The sequence below is a fragment of the Candoia aspera genome, chromosome 5 (assembly GCF_035149785.1).
Source record: "Candoia aspera isolate rCanAsp1 chromosome 5, rCanAsp1.hap2, whole genome shotgun sequence".
Classification (NCBI taxonomy): domain Eukaryota; kingdom Metazoa; phylum Chordata; class Lepidosauria; order Squamata; family Boidae; genus Candoia; species Candoia aspera.
The window spans coordinates 100,347,579-100,371,468 of record NC_086157.1 but is presented as its reverse complement, the minus strand read 5'-3'; the positions used below and the strand labels follow the sequence as shown (position 1 = coordinate 100,371,468).

General features: G+C 44.3%; 1 protein-coding gene across 2 annotated transcripts in view; it reads right to left on the bottom strand.

Annotated features, from left to right (window-relative positions):
• The window catches only part of PDGFD (platelet derived growth factor D), a 189,851-nt gene extending 166,655 nt beyond the window's left edge, over positions 1-23,196 (bottom strand). For both annotated transcript variants that reach the window (XM_063305840.1, XM_063305841.1), the window contains exon 1: positions 22,404-23,196. In XM_063305840.1, coding sequence (XP_063161910.1) covers positions 22,404-22,536 — 133 coding nt within the window. In that variant the 5' untranslated portion in view covers positions 22,537-23,196. The remainder of the gene's footprint in view (positions 1-22,403) is intronic.
• Between the last annotated feature and the right edge of the window lie 694 nt (positions 23,197-23,890).

Sequence of the window (23,890 nt, the reverse complement as noted above, 5' to 3'; positions counted from 1 at the left end):
TTTAGGCTGCATCAACAGAAATATAGTTTCCAAATAACAGGATATATTTTTCCACTTTATTCTCCATTATATTCAACTGTAGGCATTACACTTTAAGAAGAACCCAAACTGATTCAGATTTAAAGAAGGGCAACAAGGATGATCAGGAGACTGAACACTAACCCTTAGAAGGAGAGACTAAGGAAAGCTGTGAGAAAAGATTAGAGGAGATATAACAGCACTTTTCATATACCTATGGGATTTCACAGAGAAAAAGATAACTTTTTTTCTCTGTTATCCCACTGAGATGTTTTGGGGCAGTGCCTTTGAGTAAGTCTCAACTCCTGGCAACTACCTGGACAAGTCCCTGCACTTTTCTTGGCAAGATTTTTTCAGAATTGGTTTACCTAAGGGTTGAGAGGGAGACCGGCCCAAGGTCACCCAGCTGGCTTTGTGCCCAGGGTGGGACTAGAACTCATGGTCTCCTGGTTTTTACCCAGTGCCTTAAGCACTTCACCAAACTGGCTCTCATAACACATAATTCTTTTTTTTCCTAGCATTTTCCCACAGGTGCAGGGTCCGCTTTTTTTGGATCAATCAAATATTGATCCATTGGTTGAGACAGGAATTGACTGACCAGCTTGTTGCCCGAGCCTGACGTCATGCACTGAGAGAGAGTGACTGGCCCAAAGTCACCCAGCCAGCTGTCATGCCTAAGGTGGAACTAGAACTCACAGACTCCTGAATTCTAGCCTGGAGCCTTAACCACTAGATCAAACTAGCTCTCATGACACAGAATAATGGCCTTAAATTTCAGGAAGGCAGACTCTGGCGAAAAACCAGGAAAAAATTATGAACAGTAAAAATGGTTAACAGTGGAATTGATTATCAAAAGAATGCTAGTGGGCTTTACTACAGTATATATATTCAAATAAAGACTTCACCCTTCACCATATATGTTCAAACAAAGGATGGACAGCTATTTGCTGGGATGTTTTAATTTGGATTCCTGTTATCTTGCCTTTTTCGACCCCTTGCACTGGCAGGTCAAAAATGAGGCAAGTCAAAAAATATGCAGACAGTCCTGTACGTGAGATCCTTTGAACCATTGTTCAAAGTTCCTCAAGTTCTGAGGACTTCAACTCCCAGAATTCCCCAGGCTGCCTGGGGAATTCTGGGAGTTGAAGTCCATGCATCTTCAAGTTGCCAAGGTTGAGAAACACTTCTTTAAACACTCAAAAACTCCCTTTAAATGGAAAGTATTTGTATATTTCTTCATATTGTTTAAACTCAGCTGGAAGAGAATTCCTAAAAACACAGTTTATATTCCCCAGGACATACCCTGCATGGTAGAACTGCTGAAATTCCCTCCTTTTCATGTCTATTAAAGTGCAAGATCCCTATTGTCTATAGCAATTGATAAACCTATGCTGAAATCAAGTTCATGAAATATCCAAACTGGTTAAAGAATAGGCCTGAGCAGTGTTTTGTATTTCAAAAGAAAAGAGTGCTTCCATGTGTCCGGTGGGGGCACTCGCATAGTATCGGTCAGCCAGTATTTAAAGCAGTTCCTTCTTTCCTGGGATTGTAAGGCTGGCCTCTGCAACATGAACCTGTGGAAAAACAGTCCTTGGTTTAAGGGGTTGCAGAGGTGTCTGTCTGTCAAAGCACCATTTTCTCTTCTTACACCACAAAAACATATCGAAGAATCAAGACAGCCCGAAAGGTCCTATATTTTTAGCAAGGCAGAGCAGCAAAAGTACATTAGAAAGGCATTTCTTTTTATGGAAAGCAATAAATCAGAGGTGTACAAAAGAGTTTTAGGTTGAAATGTTCTGGCCCCAAAGTGTCCCAATGGTTCATTGGAGGGAGTCTGACATTCCATTGGCCCATGTCAACCTTACTAGAAATGGTCTAATGTCAAAAGGAAATATTCTGCCCTCTGTCTGTTGTTATAACCATCCATTTGGAAGCTGAACTACTTCCAGCAAGGTCAAAATGGCTCATTCCAACATCAGACCACTTCTGGTGCAGCAGAATGGGGTGTTTTGTGGCTTTGTGACACTTCAGACTTAAAATATGTTACACATGTCTACAAGAAACCAGTCACAACAGCTAAGGGACATGGTTTCTTTCCCCTTTCTGTTTCTTGCAGTTTTATAATGTAAAAGGTTTAAGAAACAGCTGGAATCTTCCCCCTGAAAACAAGGGAGAAGATAATAATACAAATAATGATAAACAGCTGCTCCTCCTTTGTATATATCACACTGTGAATCCTTAACTTCTTGTCATCTTGGAGAGGGAACTAAGTCCTGAATTCTATCAGCAGAGGCTATTGAATCTTTCACATGATATTACTGGAAAGCAACAATACAGATTAACTGGAAACAGGACTTTTTCCAAGGACTAGTACACACAGAATCTTATCCTTGGTAAATGGATATTAATTGTTAGGAGTGTATGCCACAGACCTCACATGACAATTTATGATTTGTAAGAAGTAGGAAAATATCGCTGTGTACAAACTGAGTTATGGTTGATTAGAAAGTAATGTAAGAAACTTAAGAAATCTATCCAGGAGAAGTTTGAAAAACCACAATATTCACATAGGAAACGTGAACAGAATCAAGTCTGCTTTGGTCATTGTGAAGAGTGTAATTCTGTAGTAGCTTCTAGAACTTTTGGGGGAAAATCCAATTAAATTATATTCTCTATGCTGCAGATATTTTATTTACCTATCCTACTGAAAAGAAATTTTACTTCTATTTCCTTTTTTAGGAAACTCTTCTTTAGGTAATATTTTCTAGTTAAAGCTATATTCAGGTTTTTTATTATAACTCATTTAAAATCAAATGTCATTAGATAAGACCAGATATTTTTTTGCTGCTCTCTGACCCATTTTATTTCAGGGTGGGCACTTAGACACAACCAGTTTTATATTTTATTGCTAATTGCTTTTTACTGCGTGCTACAATTGTTCTAAGATGTGGTTATTAGAACTTAAAAAAGAAGATCTATTTTCTGTCACTCTTCTAACCAAGTGGCTTTTATGTGGTGGAAAGAAAACACAGTTCAATTGCAGATTGACACTAGGCTTATTCCTGAAGGACAGTTTCAAAGTACGCAATAGGATAGTGAGATTTTCAGTTTTCTGTAATTTCTGTTACATGCTAATAGTTAGCAATAGTTTCGGGTTATGATTACAGTTTAGGGTTGGGGTAGAGTTTAGACACCTAAGATTTTATGAACTGATGTGAATCTCCTACAAATTATTGCCCTGAGTTATAAGCTTCTCCTCATATGGTAGGTCCTCAAAAAAGTGCTGTAGGAAAAAGTAATGTGCCATACAGCCTGCCTTGAACTCCATAAGTTATAGTAGAATGATGCCTTCAGTACAAAGAGTGCATCCAAATAGCATGCTTAACTAGGTCAGTTAAAGACTTAAAGGCCATACTGGCATAATATGCTCAACTTGGTTAGTATTAAGGAGGGGCTTAATATATTGCACAAACCCAGCTCATGTGAGTAGTTTATGGATCAATGTCTTCAGTAAACCTAGATTAATTCATTAACTAGTTAAAACACTGAATCATAAATTAAACAAGTGGGCTGAGGGCATACAAAACTAACCAAGCTGTATATGTTGTATGAATGTAACCACCAGGTGCTATGCAAATATAGCTCTCCCTCCCTTTCTTAACCCAACCTCCAATATTAATTGCAACCCCTGAAACAATGTATATCTCTAAGATAAGACACAGACATTTCCAGTGAAGGTGGATGGGGACATCAAAACATTACTCATTAAATCTTCTGTGTCATGTCCCCCGTTGTGATGTATACATACATCACAACGGGGAACATGCCTTCCCGGGGAAGGGGAGGAAGGAGGAAGGAATCAGTGATAATCTCACAAACACTTAAAGACAAATGCAAATAAAGGACAAAGGAGCCATACCTTTGTCCTGACCTGAAAAGCCATCACCCTATCTCCCTGACATCTCTGCATTACCACGGGGGACACACCTGCTCCGGACACAGGAAGAGGACAGAGGCAATCAGCGCTAATCCCCCCGATTGCCCATCGAGACTCCGGAATCGCACCCTGATTGCCCATCAAGACTCCGGATCAGGACTTTGGGACAATAGGGGGTGGGGAAGGATCAGGTCTGCACTGCGGGTATTTACCGGATACCTCGCACGCCATGTGCTCATTCCCGTCTTTTTCGTGTATGCATTCTATTCCCAATAAACCAGAAATCCTTAGCCCTAACTAGTGAGTCTGTGTTTCTTTGGGAATAAGGCAACCATCACATAAAGATGGGAATCGAAAAAAAAAAAATTCCGCTAGCACCATTCCAGATTTCGTCTGTGAGGGATCAAAGCTGGCGATGGAAAGACTCAACCCACGAAGAGGTGGCTACCAGAGGACCGGCGATGGGACTCCCAACTCCACGGCACGGGTGATCGGTGAGAATCCTATTCTCAGACAGTATGAAGTCCAGGAGGGTTCGGGATCAAGCTCAGAGGAGGAGGAGGCCGGAAGAAGCAGGACACTTGAAGCCACCAGAGAGTCACAGGGTGAGTGGGTCACCATGGACGAAACACCGAGATCCCTGCCAGGGACGCTCGGGGAGTCTAGGAAGCCACGGGACTTGCTGTCATCATCAATCGCAGTAGCCGAGGGAAGGCGCCAGATCGGACGATCCGAGGAAAGCCCCCAGACAGCTGAGAGGCTGAGGATAATGGAGGTGAGGCTGGAGTCGATTGAACAGCTGTTCCTGAGATGGTCGGTGGCGTGGGAATCCCGAGGAAGGGGTGAGCTGGAACCAGGCACCAGAAGTTCATCACCCCCCCCTCCCATCCCTGAGACGTGACAGCCGGGGCGAGGAAGGAGATGGCAGGAGGCGGAGGCAGCGCCGGGCAGAATTCACCTCGCGGAATCCACCAGGAGGTCATCTTCCCCCCCTCCCACCCTGGGGACGCGACTGCTGGGAAGAGGCTGGAGTCGGCACGAAATGGAGGCAATGCCACCCAGAGTCCGGCTTGAGGAATCCCCACACCGAGACCGGAGAACCCCAGCAGCCTGAGGTACGCCCAGACGACCAGATGCAGTTTGGAGCCCACCGGGAGCGGGGGTGAAACACTTTGGGGTCAAATTTGATGGGGACCCAGCAACATTATCCTTCTTCCTGACAAATGCAAGGAACTACATGGAAGAATTTGGGCCATATTTCCGCTCAGAGAAGGGCAAAATTAATGCCATTGTGAACAAACTTAAAAGAAGGGCAGCTGACTGGTAAGTGCAGCTATGCCAGGCAGATGCCCCAGAGCTCGATAACTTCGATGAGTTCCTCTGGGCACTAGATCTGCACTTCAGAGACCCCTTGGAAAAGGAGAGAGCAAAGAGATCCCTAAGGGGAATCAGCCAAGGGCAACGATCCGTTGCAGATTATGCCATGGACTTTAAAGCACTGGCTGGAAAGGTGGTGGACTGGTCTCAGTCTACCCTAATTGAACGTTTCAAAGAGGGCCTGAACTTGAACGTTCTCAGATGGGCATTATCCAGAGATGACCCAAACACTCTACATGAGTGGATACTGCTGGCCGGTAAGGCGGAAAATGCCCAGGAAACCTTCCTACAAGCCAAGAGGGCGACACAACAAGAGGCTACAGTAAAGGGACCCCGAACCGCTGCAGGACCGGTGAGGACAACATCCCAACCCTGGAGAGAGGAGAGGGAGAGACGGTTCGCCAGGGGGCAATGCCTTCGATGCGGGAAAGAGGACCACAAAGCAGCGGCATGCCCGAAAACAAAGGCAGCTGACAGACCAGGAAAAACGCCGGGCAAACCACCCGCAGCGCCCAAAAAGATGCCAGCGGCCAGGGGAGAGATCGGAGCAAAAGAACTACCTTACTCCAGTGACGAGGAGGAGAACGACCAAGTAGAACCAGCGGGAAATGCCAGCCACCTGCCCCAAGAAGCGCCAGAGGGCAGGTGGAGGAGGAGAATGGGCGCAGCGACATCTGGGTGAGTGCCAACTGTCCCACCCTGTACGTAAAAGTTGAGCTAAAGTCCCTTGAGAAGTCAATTGAAGTCTGGGCCCTAATAGACTCAGGCTGTTCTAGGTGCCTAATGCACCCGGACGTGGTTGCCGCTTTAAATCTCCACTGCTGTCCACTTCAGCACCACATAGTGTTCACACAATTGGACGGTTCGGCAGCGGGAAGGGGCCCGGTCACCCAATTCACCGAAGAAGTGGCGCTGCAGTTAGGCAGTCACCGGGAGAGACTGAAATTTGTCGTAGCACCAGTGGGCCAACCTTTAATCATCTTGGGCATTCCGTGGCTGGTATGAAGGAACCCCTACATAAATTGGGAAACCAGGATGATCACGTTTACAGATGGCTTCTACCAAGCACCCACAGGGAACCGAATTCCCCATGCTGCGGTGGGGAGGGCAGCATCCACAATGACACACCTGGCTGCAGTGGCCTTGGAAGGCTTGCCAGACAGGTACGCGGAGTTTGCAGATGTGTTCGGGGAGAAAGAAGCAGACAAACTCCCACCCCACAGAAAGACTGACTGTGCGATAGAACTGGTCCCCAACACACCCTTGCCAAAGCCCAAAATTTATGCAATGACTCAAAAAGAACTGGCAGCATTGCGGGAGTTTGTGGACAAGAATTTAGCATGAGGCTTCATTGAGCCCGCAAACTCGCCAGTTGGAGCCCCAGTGTTGTTCAGAGAAAAAAAGGATGGGACATTAAGACTCTGTACGGACTACCACGGATTGAATGCAGCTTCCATATCCAACAAATATCCTTTGCCCCTAATCAAAGACATATTAGCACATCTGGCAAAGGGGAAAATATTCTCTAAACTGGACTTGCGAGAAGCCTATTTTCGCATACGCATACGGGAGGGGGATGAGTGGAAGACGGCCTTCAATTGCCCACTGGGATCATTCCAATACAAAGTGTTACCATTCGGTTTGGCAGGGGCACCGGGGGTATTTATGCAATTGATTAATGAGGTCTTGCATGAACACTTGTTCAAGGGGGTCCTTGTGTATTTAGACGATGTATTGATATATTCTGAGACTGAAGAGGAGCACGAACGCTTGGTTAAACAGGTGCTCAAGAAACTCCGCAAAGCTGAGCTATTCGCCAAGCTTTCTAAGTGCGAGTTTCATAAATCTCAGATAGATTATCTGGGCTATAGAATCTCTGAGAGGGGCATCGAAATGGACCCTGGGAAAGTCCAGGACATCCTGGCATGGGAGCACCCACGCACCAGGAGGCAACTACAAAGTTTTTTGGGATTTACTAATTTTTACAGGGGGTTCATCAAGGGATTAGCAGAAATCGTTTTGCCCCTAACTAATTTACTCCGCACCAAGGGTTTGGGAGACGCGCGCAAAGCACGAAACCCAGGAGCACTACTTAACTGGACACCTGAATGCCAAAGGGCTTTTGATCACCTCAAAAGCCTGTTTACAGCTGAACCGGTGCTACAACACCCCGACCCCACCAAGCCCTTTGTAGTACAAGTGGATGCTTCCGATTTCTCAATTGGGACGCTCTTGCTTCAGAGGGATTTAAATGATCAGCTGAAGCCTTGCGCATACCTCTCCCGCAAGTTCTCTGAAACAGAACGGAGATGGCATGTATGGGAGAAAGAGGCTTTTGCCGTCAAAGCTGCCTTAGAGGCATGGCGACACCTCCTGGATGGGGCCACTTGCCCCTTTAAGGTCTGGACGGACCACAAAAACCTGGAAGCGCTCAGTACCCCGAAATGCCTCAGCCCCAAGCAGGTTCGCTGGGCTCATTTTTTCAGCCGCTTTAATTTTAAGTTGAAGTTCATACCAGGAAGAAAGAACTTCTTAGCTGACGCTCTCTCTAGGCGGCCCCAGGATGCCAGTCAGGCATCTGACATTATAGGTACTGTGTGGACTGACACACAGCTAGGTTGCCAAGCTGTCATGCGCAGCCAAAATGGAACGCAGCAGACTCTGGCACAACCGCCCGCAAGGGGAGGGAGACGCAGGTCAATTTCATCGCAATTGCAACAGCAGTTCGTACAAGCCTTAAAAACAGATACATGGTTGCAAAACAATAAAAACAATGTTTCTTTTGATAACGATTTGGCCTGGAAACAAAATAGTCTGTACGTGCCGGAGCAATTGCGAGCAGAGATTCTGAGACGTTCTCACAATGACAAAATGGCAGGGCACTTTGGCTTTGTGAAAACGTTACATATAGTAAGGCGACAATTCTGGTGGCCTACACTTAGGAGGGATGTGAAAGATTATGTCGCTGCTTGCCCTACATGTGCCATGGCCAAGCAAAAAGTGGGGAAGCCCCAGGGACTATTGCAGCTGATGGCAAGTCCCTCCCGTCCTTGGGAGGAAATCTCGATGGATTTCATAGTTGACTTGCCACCCAGCCAGCGGAAAATGGTCATCTGGGTGGTTAAAGACTACTTTTCGAAACAGGCACATTTTATCCCACGCGCCTCCATTCCCTCCGCTCAACAGCTGGCATGCCTCTTTTTAAATCACATCTACAAATTACACCGTACCCCCTCCTGCTTGGTCACAGATAGGGGTACACAATTTACCTCACAATTCTGGAAAGCATTTTTGAAGTTAATTAGCACCAAGCAGGTATTGTCCACTGCTTGGCACCCCCACACAGACAGCTCTACGGAGATCCTTAACTCCACCCTGGAGCAATTTTTGCGCTCCTTCATAAGCTACCAGCAAGATGATTGGGTAGAATTACTCCCCTTTGCTGAGGTGGCATATAACAATGCAGTGCACCAGAGCACGGGCTACACCCCTTTCCGGGTAGTCTATGGTCGAGACTTCGTTCCGATCCCGGAGTTGCCACAGCCAGAGGCCCTGCCTTGTTCCCCAGATGACTGGGCAGCTCAGCTAGCCAACGTTTGGCCAATCATTCAGCTGGCTCTCTCCGAAGCCCAAGCAACCTACAAGCGTTATGCAGACAACCACAGGGCTGCGCAGCCAGACTTCAAAGTGGGAGATAAGGTCTACCTCTCCACTAAGTTCATTAAGTCACCACAGCCCTCAAAGAAGTTAGCCCCCAAGTTCATTGGCCCTTTTCCAATAGTGGAAATAATCAACCCAGTAACTTTTAAGTTGGAATTGCCACACAACTTGAAATGCATACACCTGGTGTTCCATTGTGCTTTACTGAAACCAGTTACCTCCTCAAAGTGGCACAACAAAACCCCCCGCCTCCTCCCATCATGATCGATGGGCAACAGCACTTTGAAATAAAGGAGGTTCTAGATTCCTGAAGGCTACGGGGCACCCTTCAGTACCTGGTCTGCTGGAGACATTTCCCCCACCCTGAGTGGGTGCATGCCCAGGATGTCTCAGCGCAACGGCTTGTCAAAAGCTTCCATGCAGCGTATCCTTCCAAACCGGCGCCTTGATGTTTTTTGGGGGGAGGCAGTATGTCATGTCCCCCGTTGCGATGTATACATACATCACAATGGGGAACATGCCTTCCCGGGGAAGGGGAGGAAGAAGGAATCAGTGATAATCTCACAAACACTTAAAGACAAATGCAAATAAAGGACAAAGGAGCCATACCTTTGTCCTGACCTGAAAAGCCATCACCCTATCTCCCTGACATCTCTGCATTACCACGGGGGACACACCTGCTCTGGACACAGGAAGAGGACAGAGGCAATCAGCGCTAATCCCCCCGATTGCCCATCAAGACTCCGGAATCGCACCCTGATCGCCCATCAAGACTCCGGATCAGGACTTTGGGACAATAGGGGGTGGGGAAGGATCAGGTCTGCACTGCGGGTATTTACTGGATACCTCGCACGCCATGTGCTCATTCCCGTCTTTTTCATGTATGCATTCTATTCCCAATAAACCAGAAATCCTTAGCCCTAACTAGTGAGTCTGTGTTTCTTTGGGAATAAGGCAACCATCACATTCTGTGAATTTCAGAATGGCTTGTTCAAAAGAATTGACAAAGAACAGTTGAGGACCACAGAAGGGCTGTCACAGACTGGTCTAGTTGAAGGCATTAGGGATATAATTTAGAGGTGTCCAGTTCAAGTCCAGTTTAAAAATAAGGAATCTTTAAAAGAAGAGTCTAAGGGTCCTAAAACATCTGGCCGGTTTTCCTCTTTATAATGATAAGAGAAAGAGTGTAGTTTAATAGTTAGGGCATCAGGGAGATCCAGTCTTTCTTGGCTGTATAAACTCACTGGGTGACTTTGGCCCAGTTTAGCTGCTATCTCTCATTTGTTGTTATTGTGGGTAAAAACTGAAAGAGGGTCTAAGAACCTTGAGCACCTGGAGGGCAGGTGGGATATAAATATAGCAAATTAATACATACATTTCTATTTAATTTATAATCACACTTTCTAAATAAGTATCTTTACAGCAATCAGCATGTGCAAATTTCATGTTATGCTTTTGGGGGGTGATGTATGTCCTTCTGAAGCTGAAATGCTGAAATGCTGGCCCTCTCAACCATTCAGGGTTAAAACAATGACTTCTCTTATGCCCCAAAGTGTTCGCTAAGAAAACTGGAATACCGCATTCCAGATGAAGCATATATAAATCAGAGAAACAGCCAACTGTTTTCTAAGCATATAATTGTTATGGCTGCAACTGATTCTACTTGGTTTCAAGTCAGCTGCAAAGTCTCTCCAAGCCTCTTCATGGCACTTTCAGGTGAACCTTCCTTGACCTCCAATGCAGCAGTGAGCCATGTGGGAAACATTAACACTGTTTCCTCTCACATTGATGTTGTCACCACCAGACAAACCCGGAAATAACTTAGGTCAAGTATGTCCCACTGACTTCAATGAAAACAATACTTGAGGAAGCACTGTGTAGTCCCTTGGCATCTCTCAGGCATTGTCACCTGACTAACATTCCAGCAAGATGCTATCAGTCCCTAGGATTCTATGCCTGACTCTTCTTCCATCACATTCTGTGACATCATAGTTGCTGCAACACTATTGGAGGATAGGAAGATAGGACAGCAAAAGAGGCAGTCAGATTCCAGATCCTCTCCTCTTGCAATGTTCTGAATGGCAAATGGGGTCACTAACTTGGTTGGGAATGTTGCCATTTTCTATCTCAATGGGAAGGGCTAAGGCCAAGCTTGCTGTATCTTGAATGTTTTATCTAGTTAGTTTTATGCTTCCATGCAGTTCGGTTTCATATAGGCCCACACACAGGATAGAAGTATTTGGAAGCAAGCAGGAAGTTGATTCAGCAGGTTAGGTAGTTCCTTTCTCAGCATCCCCCACTGGGAGCTCAGAGGGCCAAAGCACAAATGTAGGAAGTTGCCTTTTAAAATGTGAGGTGGAGATCAGTGCCAGTGAATGAGACCAGAAATTACCCATATATAAGAGGAAGCTTGATGTCATAGGGAATTTATGACTTACCAGAACTCCAGGAAATGCCATACTTCATAGTAGGAGAAATATCCATACATGTTTACTTGGGCTGCTATTCTTATAATGAAAAAAAAAAAAAATGGCAGAAAAATCTTTACAAAATAATTAGCCTTCTCCAATCTCATGCCCTTCCAGACAAGTCAAGGGAAACTCCAAGATGTAGTCAGCATATGTCTAGAGGGCATCAAATTAGGGAAGCCTGCAGTAAGTTTTTAGTTCAGGAAGCTGCAATTCAGTGACCCACACTGAATTCACTGGGTCCATATTATCCCATTCACTCATTCATCAGAATTAATTTTATGTTGCCTTACTGCCACACAGAGGCATCTGAAGTGACTCACAAGTAGATAAATAAAACCCTTCAGGCTAAAATGTACCAACAGTTCAAATACAATTGCAGAAGGTAAAACAATGTCATTTCCACACACCCTTGGCAGCAATTTTGCGCAGCCACATAAGCATCCCCACTGCTGTATTCCATCCATGGAACCCAACAACTACAACACATAAGGAGGCAGGATTTCCCACTACATTGTATCTGCCCATTCTGCAGCTCCAAAGTAAATACTGCAAAACTATCTTCACTATTTTGTCTTTGGGGCAGCAGCTGAACCAGAACTCCATTGCCTCAGTTTCCCAAGTCCCACAATGTCATGGAACACAGCCCTTACCTGTCTAATTACAAATTTACAAGCAGCAGTGAAACTGAATCAAAGCAAGTGTGCCAGCCACAGAAGAGCCAGAAAGCAGAACATATCAGTGTCTGGAGGCCTAGCTTAACATTTTGGGGAGAGTGAAGTTTGCAATGAGCCAAAGGTTTTGTGCAGGGAGAAAACAAACCCCACCATCAGGTATGGTCTTAAACCATAACTTCTTATTGCGGATAGCATAGCTGTGCTAGCTGAAGATGAAGGGAACAGAGGTCCAACACATTTGTAGCATGTCAGTCTGAGAGAAGCTACTTTAAAGTGAAGCTGAGCAGAGGAATTTTGCATTTGTCCAACCAAGTCTCATTCCACTTCATCAAAGAGAATGTACTTCATAAATATTTCAGTGGAGAAGAGATTTTGGGAGGAATTCCTATGTATGGAATGTGGTGTTCTTGCACTTATTTGATGAGAAGCAAGGCTAGGAATGTGTATGAATGGCCTGTTTTTCTTTGGACTGTCAACTTTCTAGAAAACCACAGCTTCCTTGGCTTCCCATATTTCTATTAATTCCCAAGGGAAGACATCATGAAGGAGTTTTTATTCTTGGGCTGTTTTGGTACTACTGTCTCTACTGAAGGGAGAACCCAGCCTTGGGAATCTGCTGCCAGTAGACTTCCAGGGAAGAAACGGCATTTCCAACCATGGCGGAATGAAGAGCTGGCAAGCAGACTGGCTCTTTGTAATTGCTCTCCAGACAAGGAGAGGGCTTGAGATTGCCCACAAATACTCCAGACATCTGCTCCTCCAAGGAGACTGCAAGAGAGCTGTCTCTGGCCAGTTTAGAGCTCTGGGAGATGGGGAAATAGCCATCTTGCTCAAACTACAGTCAGTGCCTTTAAGGGCACTGGGTTCACATACTTCCTTTTCTAATCACTTTTGGAAATTGCTTGTTAACTGCTTTTTAGCTATTAAGATCTTTCAATTGACAGTCTGGAAACACCAGGTGAGTTTCATTCATTCCTTAGTGAAAGATGTTTTAAATACAAGTTTAAGGACATAAAGAAGATTTTTTTTTTTAAATAAACAGCAAAAAGGTGATAAGGACTTTGATTTTGGAAAGTTACAAATGGACTAAGGGTCCAGATGGATTTGAAATAAGATTTTTGAATTAATATAAGAATCCTCCCCATGGGAAAATGCTGTTGTTTTGAATTATTTAAAAAAATATGATAGGGAATTTGAAGATTGGACACTAGAGGGAACTAGAAGGAACTGAAGATTACAATTAAAGGAGAACACTTAAATTCAACTTACACATGTAGAATGAAGCAAAATATTTTAACTTTGGACATACTGAGGGATATTTTTGAACAATGGACCCAGAAAATAATTTAAGAGTGTCTTCCTCTACAGTATAGATAGACTGTGTTTAAAAGATGTTATGGAAGAGGAACAATTTTTACCTGACAAGATTGAGCCTGTTCTGAAAGTGGATTTTAAAAAGACAGGCTACAAGAATGACATGAAAAAAGTTGTTACACTGAACATACAAAATAAATCAGCTGATGTCTTAATAATTGGAGGCCTGGATGAGGAACAACAGGCTTCGGCTGAACCCTGGTAAGATGGAGTGACTGTGGATTAATGGCTCCTCAGTAGCTGGGAAATTGTCATCTTTGGTTCTGGATGGGGTAGCCCTGCCCCAGACAGACACGGCCTGTAATCTGGGAGTCCTCCTAGACTCACGGCTCCTGCTCAAAGAGCAGGTGGCAGCCGTGGCCAGGAGGGCCTTTGCTCAGCTTCATGTTGTGCACCAGTTACGCTCCTTCCTGGATCGAGAGTCCCTTTGAACAGTCACTCACGCCCTGATCATCTCCCATATAGACTACTGTAATGCACTGTACATGGGTTCCATCTGGATTTTATTGTATTTTTATATTTTTTACTATTGTATTTTATATTGATACGGAATTTTAAACCCTGTTTTTTGTAAACCACTCAGAGTCCCTCCTTTGAGGGGGAAATGGGTGGCAATAAAATTTGATAAATAAATAAATAATAAATAAATAAAATAAACCAGCTGATGTCTTAATAATTAAAAGGGATATACAAATAATAAACCAGGAGAGTGACCTGGATAATTTTCCTATATCGGATTTACAAAGAGGCTTGTTAAAGCTTTGGAGAATTTTGTGAGAAGGGTCAAAGAAAAAAATGAAAGGAAATCAAGTTCTAAGACATTATTTGAAGGGACTAAAGATTAAGACTGTTAGAAGTAAAAGGAAGGAATATACAGTTAGTTTATCTGATCAAGGTATAGATATGTTTTTATCTCCGGTAACCCTTAATGAACTTTTGCTGACGTTAGGACTGAAATGATGAGGGTTTTAGGATTTGTTTATAAATAAGAGATGGAATATGGAAAGAAGGGATCATTTACTGTATTTTAAGAGAAGGTGATAAGTTACTAAATCTGTTTATACTTTTTGTGATGAAGGGGGAAGTCGTTTCTCTATATATTTCTTTTCTTTTTCTTTACGATATTATTTTTTCTTTCTTTTCTATTTCTATTTGTATTAGTTTTTATTGTTGCAATTGCAATTTTTAATTATATATATATAGAGAGAGAGAGGGAGGGAGGGAGGGAGGGAGGGAGGGAGAGAATCTGATGCCTGTAGATGACAGGAATTATGATCCACCAGGCCACCAAAGGCTAATTTTAAGCAGGTACCATAATGCACCTTTGCAGACTTCAAAGAGGGCAAGAAAAGATACTGTTCATCTTTTTGCATGGCCAGTTTTCACAGTAGACTACTATCTTTGGCGGCCACCACGCCATCCTTTCAGAACTAGAAATCTGCAATTTTATTTATCTATTTTATTCATTCTGAACTATAGAAAAGTTGTGAGGAGAGAGTAGTGCTTTAAAGGGTTCTTACAGGTTTGTGCTGATAATACCATTCAGTTGTTTCCTGTAACTCTGAGACTAACTGGCGAGTTTATAATTGAAATATCTGCTTTGGCATGATATACATCTATCTGATAAAACAGGGCAGACACTGACTGCCAAGTGCTTTGTGGAACTACAGCGTATTGATTGCAGATGAACCAGATTTGTAATTTCCCTTGTTATTCTAGAGCTCAAAGGCAGATGTTTAGTTAAGAGCTGATCCAGCGTAATTGTTATGGGCAAATGTTCTAAGCAACCCTCACCTCAATCCCCGTGAACCTGGTGAGCTGCATTTCGTAAGCTGCTATGAAAGGGGCGAGCAAACCTTTTTGAACCTCTGTGATGTGGTAGTTAAGGTGTTGATTAGGACTGGGGGGAACTCTCATTTAAGTACAGTTTTGATCATGAAAGTTCACCGGTGGCTTTCAGCCAGCTATTATCTCTCAGCCTAAGCCATATCACAGTGTTATTTGGGGGGGGGGGCAGGGGGGAACATGGACAAGGGATTTCAATGACCACAGCTTTTTGCTCCTGGAGGAAAGACAGGATAGAAATCTAATCAATCAATATGACATTTTAGAAGCACAGAATCACCAAGCTGGAAGAGGCCATCCAGTCCAGCTCCACTGCACACTGTGTATATTCTCACAAAACGACTGCCATGGTTAATACATCATAAGGCAAGTTTGGTAGTTGCTCTTTGTCTTCAAGAAGCTCCTCTAGTCTTTGGTCCATTTTTTCCAGGTAGCAAGACATTCAAAACTGCTTTGGAGCCTGGTAAGCACTAGGAGTGTTTTTTTCATTTACGGTGGCTCCATAGCTATCATGATGTCTATCCCTGTGCTAAAGGACTTGCTCCCTTGTAAATACTAATAATGATTTCTGCAGCCCATGCTTCATGGAGTGGGGTAGGGAGCTTCAGTCCAAGATTTCTAGTGGACTCCAAGATAGGGAAGGCCAGATTTTGCATTATGTAAACCATGCAGCTTCTTCCTCTTATATCCTCCAGTGACATCCACAGTTTAATGAAGTAATGAAAGGACTTATGACACAGTAAGGACAACATAAGCTTTATACTGATGCAATCTTTCATGGATTACAGTCTACTTCATCACATTTCAAATATTATCCAAAGAGGAAAAACCAGTGATTTGCAAAGTAACACAATTCATCAAGAGGTATGGATCTTAGGATTTGAGCAAGAATAAATAATCTATCTAGAAACCACCAAATTAATTACTTAACCTATGCAAAGAAGGCTGTATCATGATTCAATAACTGTTTTGTGAATGGCCACTGACAGGTATTTATCACTGCCTTTGCTTTCAGCATTTCGTTTGATTCTGACCTCATTGTTTATAATTACCTTCCACCAAATCATAAATGTATGTGTGTTTGTATATATATTCAGGACACTCTGTACATCTGAGGAAATAAGAGGTAGTCCACAAAAACTTCTGACCTAATGCACATGTTACTCTTTGAAATGCCACAAAATGAGTCGCTGCTTTTCCTTCAAGACAAGCACAGCTATCCCTGTGAACATATTAGACCATGCCACAACTGATGCAAATTATGCAATTCACGTGATGTCATGAATCACACAATAAAATTGTGGCTTGTTCTAGAGCTCTCTGTATACAAAGGCTGCACTTAATCAGGGCATTTAAGGAATTATTTCATGTGTATAACATACAAAGCTTGGTTAGTTTAATGTTAATTTTTCTTGTACTCCAGTGTGTTGTGTGAAACAAGCCTGTTTACTTTTATGGTCAATTTTATTTATTTATTGTGCCTTTGAGTCAGTGTTGACCCCTGGCAACTGCCTGGACAAGTCCCTGCAGTTTTCTTGGCAAGATTTCAGAAGTGGTTTGTCGCTGTCTGCTTCCTAGGGCTGAGCAAGAGTGACTGGCTCAAGGTTACCCAGCTGGCTTCGAGCTGAAGGTGGGACTGGAACTCCCAGTCTCCTGGTTTCTAGCCTGGTACCTCAACCACTGCACCAAACTGGCTCTCTATATGGTCTCTCTGTATGGTCAATACATTGTACAAATATTTAAAATATTGGGCTACTTCAGTAATGAGTATAAGAATATTGTATGAACTTAACCACACAATGGCGGGCTTGCACAATATGCCTAATCAAATAAATTATATTGGGCTGTGTTGCATAAAATCAGTAACCAAGTAAGGAAAAGCAAGAAAGAGGCAGTTTTAATTCCACATGTGTCAGGCAACTATGAATCAGATTACCCTCTCCCAGTTGGTCATGTAATATAAACCCCAAACCCTAGTCAACTGTGAAGTCCTACCTAGTCAGTCCTCCAAGGAAATGAGATGGAGATGAAGAGTGGCTAAAATTCAAGGCACTCAGAACATGCCTCCCTGTCGTGACTGGCTGTAATACTCAAGCTTCTACCACAGCTGCCTATAGAAAGGGGCCACTGATGGAGTGAAACCTTGCTAGAACTCTGGTTCAAGGGTTTGTGCACTGAAAGAAAGTGGATGGGAACTCAGCTCCTTTGTTCAGCAAGCATGATTTTGTTGTGCATATAAGAGCTAGACTGCATTAATGGCTGATTGAATTATAATGTAATATCTATTAATTTCTTTATGGTTTTTTTTTTCTTGCTCCACGTTCTGCTTCTCCTGGCTAGGTTTCGGCATAGGAGATTTAAGCTCCCATAACTTAGCTTGATTCTAGGGTACTACAACATTTGGCTCTGTAGTACTTGACTTGGTAAAGCAAAGGGGCCTCCACTGGATGAAAGATGAACACAGTTTTCTTCTTAAAATCTGCCCAACTACTAAAACAAGTTCCTTTTATCTAAAAGTTTCTAGGAAAAGTAATCCAAATGGTTAAAGTCTTACTGCCTTAGAGTTTCCAGCATTTAAGCTACTGCTCTCTAGCAGTAGATCAGGAATTGCTCAATGTTTTTTATTTTAATTTTTTTTCTTCTTCTTCAAAGCAGCAAAGGTTGTTGAAATCTGGACAAGAGCCTGGAATATTTTACTGAATTTTGCCCTAGCACTGTAATTCAAGGAGTAATGTTGGAACATGCTCAGCTCAGGGCAGACTTTATAAAACAAAATCTACGTTTGGGGCAGATTTTTTTTTTTAAGGGGGGACCTATAATCTATGCCATTATATGCCAGAAATTCCCGGTTGATAGGTTAAGAAAAAGAAAGCATGTCTCAAAAACTGCATCTATGTAGCTAGTCAAAGACATAGCTGAAAAGGCAGAAAAGTACAATTTTCCTTTGCCTGCAGGCCTAAGTATGCTCTCTTTATGGACACTACTTGAACCCTACTTGTCCGCTTGGGGAGATTATCCCAAATGAGAGAGACTAAGCACTTCCCATCCCCAAACTAAGGAACTTCACTAAATGCCTGGGGGTCAAAATGCTGGGAATTAGGAACAAAAGAAAAATACTGCCAGCCCTACCCTTGAAGAATAAGACAACAGAGAAAGAGGCCAGGAGCTGATGGACTGAAGGAAGGATAATATACCTTCTGCAGCTCTTGAAGACTTCCTTAAGCTCTGCTATTATTTCTTCAAGGACTTCCCTTTGTAAACATCTGCTATGGAGAAGTGTTAAGGGTCCAGCTGTTTGCAGCTGTAAATCTTTGAAAAACTTAATATTTACACAATGGGGGGACAGAATGTATATTCACTGTTGTATTCCCCTCTGTGTTTCTTTTTCTACTCAACTGCCCACCTCCCTAAACAAAGGAAATTGTTTTTTTTCCCTCTCTTTCATTTGAATTGCTAGAAATCTTAGTCTCATGATGCCACAAAACTGCAGCTGCAGAGATCTCAGTGAAGATTTGCAAGGAAAGGAAACAATTTTGTGAGGTTGGTTTATTCCAAGTCTTGGCATTTGAGTATTCAGAAATCCAGCAGGGAGGCCCGATCTAGCAGTAGGAGGGGGTCATAAATGCTGAGCTGCTTTCTATCACTCACTCAGCTTAAACAAATAAAAGCAAAAAAAAAAAAAGGGGGGGGGGAGGAATTCCTCCAGCACAAATTTAAGCTGTTCTTCAGTCTGAATTTTTGTTTTCTGCCTGATCAAATAAGATAATAATCAAATAAGATAGTTTAATGCCATCTGCAAGTAAAATAACACAGATGAAACTCCCAGGGCACTCAGCCACAGAATTAGTTTTCTGCACCAAGATTCTATTTTAGAGCACAGACAGGAGACTAAAATCCAGTAGACTGAAATTCACATTTCTTGGTAAGTGGGCTACCCGGACAATGAATGACACCTCAGAGAAGAAACATACATAATAGCAAGCCTCCTGATGGGTCAGACCAAAGGCCTGTCTAGTCCAGTCCAGCAGCCAATTAGTTGTCCCACAAGCAGGAGCCCATTTCTCCCAGCAGGCAGGTATCAAGAGATACTAGAAGTGATGCTATCACTGATCCTGAGGTCTGAAGTAATAGTCACTGATTGACTCATTTTCTCAAGTCCTCTTTTAAAACAAACTACATTGGCAGCCCTCATTATGGCCACACTTGTCAAAAGGCCATAAAAGTGCCCTACCTTACTTGAAAGGGCTGACATTTTCAACCTGTTTTTTTTTCTTTTCCCCTTGCCTTTTTTTAAAACCCAAAATAGTTATAGCAACCTCCTTCCCCACGCCCACATGGGGAGCCTTATACTATCTCTGTTAAGTCTTAAATTTTACAAAGAATAGAGAGACGATCATGCTGCTTAAAATCATGCAGATGAACGTTTCAATTCTGATGCTGAATTTCAGCAGTGTGATTCTGGAGACCACACAAATAGGAGATGCAGCCTGAGAGGTGCCAATAGCTTCAGTCTATATATATCAGATACACTGATGCCAAATGTATAACATAACTTACAACTCTATTAATAGTTTTGATGGGCAAGAGTCCATTTGAAAAGGAAGAATGTATAAGCAGGAAATGCTACTTCTTTTGCTCCTGAATAACCACCATCCCATCCAGAAGTTTGTTTGTTTTTTAATCATATGGCATAGCAGTTCGGTGTTCATACTGCTTTTTCTTGGTGGGAAATCCATGTGAGGTCCAGCGGCCAGATGTGTAGACTATTAAGCCATGACAAGTCACATTGCCTGGGGTGCACCATGAGGAGGCTAGTCTACATTGCACCAAGTTGGGCTGAGAGAGAGGGACTGGCCCAAGGTCACCCAGCTGGCTTTCATGCCTAAGGTGGGACTAGAACTCTCAGGCTCCTGGTTTCTAGCCCAGAACCTTAACCACTAGACCAAACTGGCTCTCATCCAGAAGATAGTTTGAGGGCACACTTCTAAGACCTAGCACTTCTGACCTTAGAAATTAGTCACATCCAGGAGCTGGTTGATCAAAAATATCTGAAAATGTTGCAGAATTTATACCAATTTGGGTCCTATGATTCATAGAATCATAGAACTGGAAGGAGACATCAAGTCATCAGTTCAGTGCAGGAATCCAAATTAAAGTACCCCTTTAATGGCTGTTCAACCTCCACTTTACTGCAGTGGAATGTCCTATATTTTTGAACAATAAAGAATATGTCTCCTTTTCTCTTTCTCTTCCCAGCATTACTCCATTGATATATTGAGACTGACTTTGAAGGGCAGGCCTCATAGCTCAAACATCTAACCTTATTCTGTTGTTTGTTTTTTAATAGCATCTTACCTGTTGAAGGGTTCTGCGAAGCTTAAAAACCTACATGCACTTTTATACCTTTTGATTGGTAATACAGGCATTATTCTACTATGCATAGTGGAGTTATCTACCAGTGGAATGGTATTTCTGGAATTGTGGATGCATCATTGATCTACTTGGAAAAGACACCTGAGAATACTGCGGACAGCCAAGAAAACAGACCTATGGATCATTGAACAACCCAGAGTTCTCACTCAAGGCACAAATGACCAGTCTCAAATTATCCTACTTTGGATACATTATGCAAAGACCTAGCTCTCTGGAGAAGGCCCTAATGCTGGGAAAATGGAAGGAAAGAGAAGAAGAGGATGACAAAGAACAAGGTAGACAGACTCAGTTACAGTGGCAATGGGTGTACTGTTGGAAGATGTGAAGAACCAAGAACAGAACATCATGGAGAAAATATATCTATATGGTCACTAGGAGTCAAAAACCACTTGATGGCATATAATCAATCAATCAATGGTCTATCTATCTGATTTCAACCTTGAACTGAAAGAAGCTCTTGACGCTCTTGAAAATGGTACTTTCCAGCCTTGTCACCTGAGATAGCTGTCTGAAGGTACATGCAGTTAAGCCTGAGATCTTGCACATTAAATAACCACAGGCTATGACTGCTTCACCCCTTTGTTTCTGTTGTGTGAACTCTTGAACATCCATGAGGTGAGAATGTAGGTAGTTTGAGCCCCTACCATATGTTAATCTTGATAAGACTTTTCTTGGGATTCTCACTGATCAAAGAACTTAAAGCCAGCTTTTCATAAATGTGGATTTTTCACATGGAAAGGACTTCTATATGGTGAAAACTCAATGAAGAATGTAAACATGAGGTTGAAATATGCATCAGGAAGCTGTTCACTGGCAATGTCTTGCCTAAGCATGTGTATGCTGCCAGCATGTTTTTAAAAGGTCAATTAGTTTAGCATTGCACACATAATTTCTGCCTTGGTTTCATTCTGGTCCTTATACAAAAGCAATAATCCCATGCCAAATGGGATGAAATGGTCCTGCCAGAAGATTTTGAGAGAGCTGGATGCAGTTATCCAGTCAATCTGAAATTCTAAGGAATGGAACGGGCAGGATTTTTGAGGCATTATTCCTCTGGGTTGCTGACAATTCCTACAACTTTTGCAGCAGTGTGTGCAAGAACACGTGGATGAATATGGATCTGTGAAAAGATACACCTTTATCAGAACCATTACTTGAGCATCTATTAGCAGTGGTTTACGCATCTTTTCTTGAAAGTACCAGTTTTATTTTATGAAACCCAGACCACCTTTCCACTTACCCATTGCTTTACATGGTACGTATTTGCTACACGTGAAGCCTTTTCACAACCTGGGTGTAATTTTTCACTTATGTACTGTATGCTAGTTTCAATCCATCATCCCAGGCCCGAAGACCATGCATTACTTCTGTGACCATTTACATTGGATGTAGGAAATGTCTGGCTGTAAGGTGGTCCAAAAAGTAAAGAGGGTTGAAGAAAAGTTGCTTGCACATCCCTCCATCCCTAACTTTTCCCCTCTTTTTGTCTCTCTGTTCACGTGCACCTCTCAGGAGAACTTGCAGGGGGCGCGCTTCCACAACCGCCAGCTTTTGGCGTCCGCCTGGCCAAAGTCACCCATCAGTGAGGAATAGGTGGAGAAAGAAGACACTCACCATCTCGCCGCCGGTTCGAGGCGCGCAAGGCTCTGATCGACCCGCTCTGGCTGCCGGCGGCGGATCCCTGCTGCTGGGGGCAAAAGCTGGCCCAGGCTACCACGTAAAGGAGGACTGGCGCGGGCAGTCGCATCGCGACTCTTGGCGCGGAGATGAAAGTCGTTAAAAATACAAAGAATCAGGGCCACCGACCTTCCTGCAAATGGAGGATCTTCCCGTCCACAGCCCTTTTCAAGGCAGCAAAGAACCCGCTCCCTTCCTTCGCCCCGTTCGCCTCTATTCTCTGAGTTCACGCCCGAAGTCAAGAAACTTTCTAAAAAGATTCTAGCGGAGCGGCTGCAGGGCTGAAGCTGCGGGAGGTCGCCTTGCCGACTTAGGACAAGAGCGAGACCGGGAAAGCGCTGCCCGCCCTACCTCTCGCGTCTCCCCTTCCGCCACCGGCCGCCCAGGCGAGAAAAGGGATTCTGGAAGAGGGGAGTTGCCCTCACACGCGCACTGCGGGGTGTTTCTGTGTGGGGCGGGAGGTGGGAGAAAAAGAGAAGGTCGCCGAGCGAGCCGGAGGCTAGAACGCCCCCCTCGCCCTCTACCGTTGCCGAGCTGGGTCGCCCTTCGGGGCTGGCGGACCGGGGTGGTTTCCAGGGTCTGTGGCGGGGTTGGAGGGGGAACGAGCAGAAGCGGCCGAGGGGGTCTCGCGTCCCGGGAGGCGCCCGGGTCGGCGCGGGGACGGCTGAATGGCTCGGAAGCGCGGGCAGCCTTGTCCTTTTCTCCGCTTGCCTTCCGAAGGAAAATGCGCCGGCGATTCTGACTCCAAAGGAGGCGCGGCGGGCCGGGATTGGTGCTGCGCGGGGGGTGGGGGGGTGGGGTGAGGGCCGAGAGGGGAGGAAGGAGAGGCTCTCCTTCTTCCGAGCAACCTGCGCCAGCAGTCCCCTCTCCCGGGCCCCGGCGGCCGGCGAGGAACTATATCTCGGGAGTTGGGGGACCCTATGAGAGGCGGTGTTCTTGAGGTGTCCCCTGGAGAGCGTGATGTTGCTCCGGCCGCCAGGTTGGAGGGGGTCGGGACAAGATCTCCTCCCGCTCAGACACCTGGGCGAGCTCTTACCGTCCCAACCTCAGTTTGTGCCTCTCAACCCCCCCGCCCCCCAACACCTGCCCCCCTGCTCTCCGGAGCAAAGTTAAAGTTGGGGCTGGCATCATCTGTTCTCCAAGGCAGGGAGGAAGGGACCAGATTGAGCTCCGAGATTGGTTTTTTCCTGCCTGTTTGGCAGGGGATCCTGGGTGGTCCTGGATCCTGGCTTTGACCCACTGCCCTGAATTCTAAGTGGAGAACTTGAGCTGCTTGGGGTTTCCTGATGTGTAACTAGGATTGGCCACCGTGGAGATCATCAGGCTAAAGCCCCAGGGGTGGAAGTTGGGCCCCTTTGACTAGGTGGCTCTTCTCTGTAAGGCAGAACCCACTGAGTTGGGCTCTTCTCTTCCATTTCCCCTTC